The 10,730-nt window shown below is 32.6% G+C and overlaps 1 protein-coding gene across 2 annotated transcripts in view; it reads right to left on the bottom strand.

Annotated features, from left to right (window-relative positions):
• Positions 1-5,604, bottom strand: part of LOC131942136 (lipase maturation factor 2) — a 45,974-nt gene extending 40,370 nt beyond the window's left edge. For both annotated transcript variants that reach the window (XM_059301863.1, XM_059301872.1), the window contains exons 1-7: positions 5,425-5,604; positions 3,118-3,168; positions 2,302-2,510; positions 1,650-1,678; positions 1,101-1,303; positions 642-667; positions 1-153 (exon numbers count right to left, since the gene is read on the bottom strand). In XM_059301863.1, coding sequence (XP_059157846.1) covers positions 1-153; positions 642-667; positions 1,101-1,303; positions 1,650-1,678; positions 2,302-2,510; positions 3,118-3,168; positions 5,425-5,518 — 765 coding nt within the window. In that variant the 5' untranslated portion in view covers positions 5,519-5,604. The remainder of the gene's footprint in view (positions 154-641; positions 668-1,100; positions 1,304-1,649; positions 1,679-2,301; positions 2,511-3,117; positions 3,169-5,424) is intronic.
• Positions 5,605-10,730: the final 5,126 nt, after the last annotated feature.

Here is a 10,730-nt window from a genome sequence, read left to right as displayed (position 1 = left end):
CTGAGACCAGAAAGCAAAGAGACGGAGAGACTTGACAGGTGAGAAAAACAGGAATGGGATGGGTATCTCTATGATGTACGTGGCCACACAGCTCAGCTTGAGGAACCACTCAGGTAACTGGTGCCAGTACCAGGCGGCAGGGGTTGGGATACACTGTGGGTTAGAGGAATCACATTTTTACACTGGTGGTTAGAGAAATCACATTTTTACATTTGTTTACAAGGTCAGTGATGAGGTGATAGAAATCACATTTTAACTTCCATACAGAGACAGGTTTTTCTGAGATGATGTGATTTTAAAAAAATTACATTTAAGTTTAATTTACAGGTTCTGTGATAATTTGCTTGAAATCACATTGTAACTTGGTAGAAATCATATTGCAACTTGGTAGAAATCACATCTTAAAATTTTAACATTACAGATTTTTCTGAGAAAATTAGATAAATAATCACATTTAACTTCAATTTACAGGTTCTGTAGTTATTTGCAAGAAATCACATAGTAACTTGTTAGAAATTTCAACTTAAATTGACAGAATCTGTGATAATGTGGTGGAAAAATTTTTATACTGCAGGTTCTGTTACAATGTGAAAGGAATCATATTTAAAATAAACACTAATCACTAATATAAAAGAAATTACCTGAGACTCAAAGTGGACAGTCAGAGCTGTAAAGAAAATAAAGAAAACTTTTAAAAAATCTATCTTATAAAGCAATTAAAAAAATGTGTAATGTTGATTTTAAGTTTAAAATAACAGAAATCCAAGTCTAATATGTTTTTATGGACAGAAGTAAGCAAACCATGGATATCAATCTACGCCACCCTCATATACAAGTATATTACTAAACCTGTAGATGGTACAAGAATTGGTCCTGGTTGAGCCCTGACCTGAGCCAGGTACCCTTTAGGGCTGGGTGAACTCAGGGATGTGCTAAAGATTTGAGGCCAGTGACCAAACTCAAGTTTTTTTGTAATAAAATCATATGCAAGGCCAGGTAACCACATCAACTCAATAACAAAATAAAAATTAATATTTTTGTAAGCACACTTCTAAATGAGAGATTTTCTAACGTGGATGATGTAACCACTAAAAACATACCGGTAAGTCCCCACCAGGTAGGACATTGACTGGTCAGCTTGACAACACCTGAGGCAAACATCAGCCTAAAGAGTAGCCAGCGCACAAGCCACAGTGTGATACCATCATGTGGGTACCCAACTGGCCAGCGTCGCCCCAGTAGCTGGAGGTTGAAGGGCGCTACCAGCAGCGTCAGAAAACCTGCCTCCAGCAGCAGAATATCCCTGTCAGCAAAACAATTAAGTGTGGCTATCATATACATGTACTACAATTACTATACAACGGATTGAGTTTTTAGCATCACAATGACATAACAGACTGCGGCTCAAGGTTTTGTATCAATACAAGACTTTAATCACTGAGTTGGGAGCTGATGATGGCTTTAGAGTAATAATACATCAATTGTAATTATCTTTACAAGATGAGTGTCTGTTTTCTTTAATACTTACCAACAAAATATAAGCTCTTAAACCAATGATTAATTAATGTGATTTATGAACACAATGTTAATGTTTTGTTTGTTTTCTTCTAATTGATAATTAAACAGAGATAATGAAGTGTTTTACTTACCATTGGAACCATAAAAATGTTTGCCCAACCTGTAGAAGTAGTTTTAAGAATTCGCTAAACTTTTTTATTAGAATAAAATAACAGTGTTAGGATTAGAGTATAATAACATAGTTAAACAATACATCTAATTACTAAGAACCATTAAAATTATTTACATTATATATAAAACATTATTATTGTGTATTACTCATTAGGCCAGTTCCAAAAAATGTTTTGACCAAATTAAATAACTTAAAAATGCAATAACCAGAATGTCTATAAAATCTCTTTACGGATTTATCACCCCTCTGTGATATAGATAATATCATGTACTGAACAAAGTTACAAAACACTGCCAATCTGATGCAGATGTCATAATTGTCATTACTTGTAATAGTGAGCTACTGTATATCATAATGTACTTAATATAACTAATGGTGCTTATATAGAGATGTATTTAATAAGGCAACTTCACTTCAATGTATGAATAATTCTTTTATTTCCCCTCTGCAATATTTTTTTTAAAAAAAGGATATGTATTTGCTCTGTTCTGTAATAATTTTCACATCTTTTTGTTTGCCTTTGTAATAATGAATGTAAAAAATGATATAGGGACTTTATGTAGCTCTTGTAAAACTTTGATGAGTGTGTAGTGTAAGGGAAGTAATCAGACCTGGTAGAGTGAGAGGTAGAACATCCAGAGCAAGGTGAAGGAGATGAAATCCCTGGCTGTCTGTGAGACGACACAGAAGAAGGAGACCAGCATCCCTGCCAGACACAGCAGGTCCATGCCCGTCTGCGTGTCCAGCCCTATGTTGGGCATCAGCTTCAGCAGGGTGGGGCTGCCTTCCATTAACTGCTGCCATGAGTTGCTTTTTTCATCTAGACACAAGTTCAGGTTTTTTAGTTAAATGATTATAATGGCAAAATCTTTAGCCCAAGCTATTGTTTTTTTTTAATTTAGTTAAACTTTAAATAGGCTAACTTTAATGCTAACATCTAGTAAATAATAAATGCCTGGTAATACAAATATATTCAGTCTAACTCTATGTTTGCACATAATTCAACATCCTACTTTTGTATGATTTAAAATTTGTATTAAAATTTTTATTAGATGTAGTACTGTAAAATGTAGATAATAAAAGACTATAATGCCAGGACAGGAATTAGTTTGACCCCCCCCCCCCCCCCCACCCCAGCAAATAGAAAATGAGTAGGCTTAAACAAAATAGAAAAGGTCAATTGACACTGCAGCAAATATGGATAGAATGTTGTGGAGCCACCTGTTAAGGCAATATTATAAAATTGTTATGTGTACTCCCCAAGGAATGAAGAAGAAGGAAAAAGTTATACAGTTAAGTTTCAGTTTGTCAAAACTGTTTATGATTTGTTTTTAATAGCTTCTCATAAGATAACGTGATGAGATGGTATTAATTGATTTTCAACATTTTATAAGTCACAAGTCTTAATCATCTATATGATACTGTACCTTCTTTCATCACTAATCTTGCTGGCAACAATCCATTGTCTCCATACAATCCTAGAGAAAAACAAGGTAGAACAACATTAAATAATGATTTGAAATTTTTTTTATAATAGGAGATTGTTATTTGTAGTTGCCAGTAGTAATTTAAATTATTACCTGTCTAGAACTAGATTTTAATCAAAGTTAAAGTTAATTATTTGTTAGTAAAAGTAGTTCACTGTGGCTCAAATTGTAAGTTATTTTTTTACAAAAAGATGTATGTGTATTGTATGATATAACTGTAACTGTGGAATGAATGGAAGTTAACTAAACATCATTAATGTGAATAAACTTGAAATACCCACTAAGGTTGTAAGTTGCAACTTAAGTGAAATAAAACTTAAGCTTTTAAATTCTGGTGTAAAATAATTCCTAAAAATGAAATAATAAAATAATATATTATTTTTGAAGCTAGTAGGCCTATCTAATTTAATTAATTGTAGGCTGATTTGTGACTGGAACCTGTTTTACTTAAAAACTGACCTGCTTGTTTAAGTTTTAACAAGGTTCTTTTCTCACAAAAAATGGTGAATTTATCTGGCATAGAATGGACAAACATCCCGTTCTAAAATCTAATATTAAAATATTAGTGAAATTCAGTGAGAGCAGCAAGGTTTTCATTTAATCCCCCCCCCCTCTTATGATAAAAAAAAATGTAAATCCACACAAGCACAAGCCACTGTTTGAGGTTAGATGTAATTTCAATACTAAGAGCAAGTTGAGCCAGTCAAGACCTACTTTTTAAGTTTTTAAACCTACTAGGTCGAGATAAAAAATCTAAATCTCAAATAAAAGCCTAAACTATACATTCATTATACAGAGCCTAACATCCATAAACTTGAGTTGGATTTCGAGCCTCAACTACCTGTAGGTTTGAACCCAAGACTTTTTCGGTTTAGCGACCATGAGCTTTACCTACTCGACCACGCCATCCCCATGATCAGCATTTAAAATCGGCACCCCGTCAAAAGAGCGCACGACAAAAGAGCGCAGACAAAAGAGCGCCGACATAAGAGCGCTGACATAAGAGCGCACTAATTTCCCGACAAAAGAGCGCCGACATAAGAGCGCAAACTAAAGATCGAAAACCATAGTTAATGGTTAATAAAAATTAACTTAGATCAGAAGGCATCGTTTGATGTTAACTCTTTATTGTTTCATTAAAAAACTAATTGTTCAGTTTCTTTAACTAAAAAAGTGATAAAATCAACGTGAAGTCCAATTATTCAAAACGCAATTTAATAACACATACAACGATTTTAAATGTTAGGCCTAAATTTAGAATATAAACTGAAATGAAATGTAACAAAATGAAAATATATTTCAAATGAATAAAACATTTATTTATAGTTGCATTTATATTGTTTCCACCAGCATTTGCTCTGTCCTTTCCACATCTGTAGCCTTCGACCAATATAATAACCTTCCCTTTCTGTGATTCGATCTTCTCCATGTTACTTGGGTTAGAAATATTTTCAAACTGCATTCATAACATATTAAACATAATATATAAATAAACACGTCGTTTTATCGTACCGCCGATTGTTTAATTAAAACAAGTGCTAACCATGTCATATTCGTTTAGCGTACAACATGTGTTTTTTTAATTGGCTGCGCTCTTATGTCGGCGCTCTTTTGTCTGCGCTTTTATGTCGGCGCTCTTTTGTCTGCGCTCTTATGTCGGCGCTCTTTTGACGGGTCACCTTTAAAATCATTAGCAACCAAGAGTGTCAACATGCTAAATTTGCATGATGATTTGTAGCATATTGGTGTGCCCCACAGTAAATTAAACCATTTTTTACCATGATGACATCTTGTCTCTTTCTGTTGTACTGATTTAGTAGTATTAACTACTGATTGCAGCATAAAACAATTTTGTAGTAGATCTAGCTAGGATGTTTGCAAATGTTTATTTTTTGTAGACCCCTATTATATTATTATTTGTTTTAGCCACCACCATGAAATAGTGTGTGGACTGTGGACTCAGCTGACTGAGTATCAGTAGGTGAGTAGACTCGTAGAGGGTAGGGTGAGTCTCTACTAACTAATCAATTATAAATATAATTAGGCCTATACTCTACTTTTAGTCAGTGTTGAGTTTGAGTAAACTCATTTTACTAAGTCAAGACTGCACAAAATGAAAATGATGTCATAAAAATTAAAATAAAATGACTTGGCCCTAGGCCTAACTTTTAAAATAAAAATCTAAAGTTTAGATTTAGAAAAGTAAAAGCAAATTTTTTTTGTAGGCCTATTTATTATTTTATGCACCTGGAATTTGTATGTAGAGCGATGAGAATGCAAATAAATAAATTAATGACATAAACCAAAGAAAACAATCCTTTGTTCTGGTTATTTCTCCCATTTTAATAAAAGGCCGAAAGCCCAAAGACTAAAAATGTTTAATTATTTATTTGCGAAAACGTCGATTTCTGAAAATATTTAGGGTGCTGGCCCTTTGTTGAGCATTTTCAATTTATATTGCCAGTTTTTTTCGTTGCCGGGGTTTTTTTTTTTTTGAGTTTATTTATTTTAGTTAATTTAAAATTATAAATATATGACTCAAAAATTAATTTTGAAAACATTTTGATAACAAGCTTTTATATAATTATTTACTAAAAAGTATATAATAAATAAATTTTCTTATTTTCTTAAAATACATAATAATGAACAACAATTTAAATAACATAATATAGTTTAAATATAGTGTATCGATACTAAATGTATGTACGGACATCTCCCCCAATACCCATTCCACACACATTCTACAGTGGCTTAGGCAGCCTCCCCCCCTCCCCCCACCACCCCATGGACCCCAAGGCAAAATGACTACTTTTTTTACGTTAAGGGGTCGTCCATAAATGACGTCACATTCGTAGGGGGAGGGGGGGTCCGTAATTTCGTGACGGTGTGTGATGAGAGGGAAGGAGGGGTGGTTCAGATGGTGTGACGTCACACTTTTGCATTATATAAAAGCAATGTTAGAAAACGAGTTTTAGCCGTTATTTCGCGATTTAGAAAACGGATTTAATAAATTGTAATAGGAATTGATCAACATACTATGTTGTCAGAGTTCTGACAAGATTTTGGAAAAAAATAACGATGTTTAAAAAAAATTTCAACAGCAATTTTGAGGGGGTTGTAGGCTGAGGTGTGACATCATTCTAGGGGGGGGTCAGTCTTTTTGTGACGACGTGTGATGGAGGGGAGAGGTAAAAATCGTCAAAAAAAGCGTGACGTCATTTATGGATGACCCCTAAGTTACAGCTATTGACTTGTGTCGTTATTATTTCGTCACTTAAGTGATGAGAAGCAGGGGCGTAGCGAGGGGGGGGGGCGGGGGTGCGGACCGCACCGGGTGACACCATTTAGGGGGGTGACACCAAGGCAAAAAGTAGCAAAATATATAGAGAAAAACTTGAGGGGGGGTGTGCAAATCGAAAGTTTGAGGGGGGGGGGTGCAAATCGAAAACTTGAGGGGGGGGGTGCAAATCGAAAACTTGAAAGTTTGTCCCCGGGAAGGGTCGCAACGCCTCTGGGGGGTGACACCATTAAGTGCCGCACCGGGTGACACCCGACCTCGCTACGCCACTGATGAGAAGTGCCTGTAGAATTTAATACGATTTCTAATTTATCACACAAATTTAATGTATAAAAAATCTTGAACGCAGTAGGCCAAGGGAAGGCTGGCCAAGGTTAGACCAGTTAAGGAGTGTCGGAGGGGAGCGGGGAGAGGTGAGCTACGTGGGTGTAGGCCTAATGTTTGTCTAATTAATATGTATGTAGCGCATCCGAAAAGCGTCTAGATCTAGAAACAAAGGAATTTATTAAGGAGCGATTTTATTATGGCCAAGGCTATTCACAGTCGGCTGTCTTTTCACGCTAAATACGACTGGGAATAATATCTTACAATAATAAATTAAAGCATTTATTGTGACTGGGGAGTGAGGTATAGATTAAGATAGCAGTGCTATTTTTTAGCGCAATTTCCATACTGACAATTGCGATTATTAACTCGTCATTTCTGGTGATGGATGTGTGTCCGCAGCTTTAAGTCGTATCTCCTCCTCAACGAAGCAATATCGAGGACTAGTTCCAAAAGCAAATATGTTAAGCAAGTTCCGAGGATGATTGTGGGTCAAAAAAATTCCCGGAATTCCTTCCTGGATTTCCCGGAAAAGCCAAAAAACCTCGAAAAAAATGCAGTTTTTGGCCCATATCTCGGCAACCAGACCACTTAGCGACTTGAAACATTTACCAATCGATTCCTGCCATAATTTAGAACAATATTGCCGAAGAAAGTTTTCAAAAATATCCTTTCGTTCGGTCACAAAAAATTAATTAAGGAAATTGCGCTTAAATTGTCAATAGACTTTTTATTAACTTGTTGTGGTATTTTTAATCATCCAATATTTTATTTTTAAAATATGATGGTTTAAGTTTAGTTTAGCATTAGCTTTTACTTATTTTTAGGCTCATATCTGCATCATAGGTAGATGATCAATTAATTATCATTATGCACTCTAAATAAATCCATACTAGTCTTATAGATCTAGTAATTTTTAAATAAATAATATTAATTATGCATCAGTTTAGTTGGTAGTTCACATTGCCAGAGGCGTATCGACCCTTCCGGTGACCAACTTTCAATTTCCCCCCCCCCCCCCTCCCCGGAAACAAACTCTCAATTTGGCGCCCCCCCCCCCCCCCCCCCCCCCCCCCATATATTTTTATAATGATAGTGCAAAACTGCAGCAAAAATGATACAACAACTTCTTCAACATCGGTTCAACTTTTAGGAGCAATTATGATTTTCAAGTTTCTCTTAGACCTTAAGAGTTATTTCAAAAATCTTTGCAATAACATTTCCTGACAGCAGAATACTCAAAACAGAAAACTTTGATCTGCAGCTCTAAACTTGACAAAGATTCAAATAGCCTACTAGTGATATATAGCTACTGGTGAATATGCGGAAGGATGCTGAATCAGAATTTACTACTGTGTTTAATGAAATCAAAAACATTTGTGAGGAGTAAACATGATAGATTCTGAAAATAAAATGTATAAGTGATGTATATCTTGATACTATTAATTATTATGATACAATGAAGATATTATGTTTAAAATAATGAAGAGACTGAATATATATTTTTTAAACAAAGAACAAGAAACTATATTTCTTCAAGAAAGCACTTTATTCACTTTAAAAAACCAAATATTTTGAGTGCAAAATTTCTATATATAAGAGCTATAATTCAATTTATTAAATGAAGTTGAAATTACTGGTATTTAAATAATTTCTATGTATAAATAACAATAATACAAATACAGTTAAAATATAACTATCTGCTATAAGCTATGTTTAAATATATCAAGTATTATATGGAATGTTCTCAATTGGAAAGAAGAATATATGAAACCACAATATTTAACATTAAGTTACACTTAATAAAATTTTTAGCCCAGGTAGCTATTGATAAGTATTAGATAATAGATATGCAGGAGCTAAAATAGTAAAATAAGTCATGTTGGGTATACCAAACTTATTTCAAGTGGGGTTATTGTAAAGTTTATCCTAAAAAACATCTGCTTATGCTAACATAAAAAGTACACCCAAACAAAATACATTCAGAAAACATCCTCAAATAGTGATTCTATATTTTTTTGTAAATATATCAAGCAATATTTCTGAGCCTTTAGGAAAAAAAAGCATATAAAAATTTTACTGTGAGAAAGGTAAGCACTGACATTTCAATACTTATGTTACAAACTGAAAAGATTGAGACAAAATATACTGTCATAAAAATATATTGTTAAAAACTTAGAAACCAGCAGGTAAGATGACCACATAGATGGCGCTTCCATCAAGGATCACTAAGCTTTAGAATATATTATCTAACAACTAACAGAAAAATACTTAGCTTTCCGTAACTATGATTTAGACATAGACACATAGAAATTAATTGAGCTAGATTAACAGAGATAATAGGATAAAAAAAATTGTAAAAGATTTACATTGTCAGTATTGGTAGCAGACAGATATGATTGTATACACACAAAACAGGTTGGTTTCTATAATGAAAATAATTGTCATAAGAAGTAAATGTAACAAAGTAAAATGTTATGTGTAATCTCAAGCCACACAAGGTAATACAAAGCAGATCTAGTTAATCTATAACAAAGCAAAAAAAAAACCCATTTCCAATCAGAGATTACTGCTAAGATGAATACAAGAAAATATATTCAGCTCATTGTTTTTTGGAATTGATACTGTGTTTACTTCTTTCTTTCTCCCTGGTAAGATTTATATTCCCAACACACAAAAATAATTTTTCTCTCCTCTCGGTGTTTGTGTTTTGAGGCTCAAAAAATATTTTTATTAATATTTCATTGGACATTAATATTTGGATTTCAAGCTATGTATATTTCTTAAAAATGAATTAATCTGTTTTATTTATTTTTTTAAAACACTTATTTTATGCAAACTGGTAGTAAAAAAAAATAAGTTTGGGAAAATTATTAGGTCTTAATTGTTTTTTGAAGCTTTTTCTGTTTAAATACATTATATTTATAAATCTTTCAAGCCAATGCAAAAACTATTGACAATATAAGATGACATGAATGCTAAAAACTTACTTTAGTTGACAAACATTAGTCCCTTAATGTTCAAATATTTTTTCTTTAATAAAAAGAATTCCTTTTAAGTTTAACAAAACCAATAGTATCCACCAAAAAAAAAAAAACAACCTTTAAATGTTCATTGACAAGAAAACATTGGTCAAAAATATTTATCAATAAAGTAAATTAAAAAAAAAAAAAATTCACTCAACTTTGCAAAAAAATAATAATATAAAGGCACAAATGAATATCAGTATATATATATATATATATATATATATATATATATATATATATATATATATATACACACACACACATACATATATATATACACACACACACACCTTTAGCAATATATTTTACAATTGCTTTTTGTAATAATGGGTTGGTTATTAGGGTGGAAAGTATTTTAAAATATAACATTCAATTTAAATTTGTTTTGTTGTGAAAGATTAAACATTTTAATATCTCAACAGCAAAAACTAATATTTGTTCCAGCATATTATAACTATTTAAATATAAAGGTAAGAAACTATAACAATTTAACAAATAACAGCAAGAAAATAAACAATAATATATTGATCACATTTAGATGAAAAAAGTGTGAGCAGACACATTGTATTAGAAGCAGTAAAAAATCCTGTAGAAGAGTTTATAAAAGTATAACCTGTTTTATTTTTGTGTTGATAATATGATATGTACTGGTAAATTCAAATAGATCAGTACAAAATAGTACAAAGGAATGTAAAAACAACCTTTAACAAGCATCAATGATAACAAAACTATGTACAAATAATTTAGGGTAATTGCTGTGACTTAATGCATGCTTGGAATAAATAATCATAATCAAATATAGAAGCTGGTGTTCGCACTGATTTATATCTCTACAGTCGGATAAAGCATTGGTTTTGTTTTTCAACAAACTAAACATACAGTAATTGACAAAAAAAAGTATT

Source organism: Physella acuta, unplaced genomic scaffold (genome assembly GCF_028476545.2).
Source record: "Physella acuta isolate Inbredline_101_S28 unplaced genomic scaffold, ASM2847654v3 ptg000033l, whole genome shotgun sequence".
Classification (NCBI taxonomy): Eukaryota; Metazoa; Mollusca; class Gastropoda; family Physidae; genus Physella; species Physella acuta.
The sequence above is the reverse complement of the archived record's forward strand: the minus strand, read 5'-3'. Positions and strand labels throughout refer to the sequence as shown.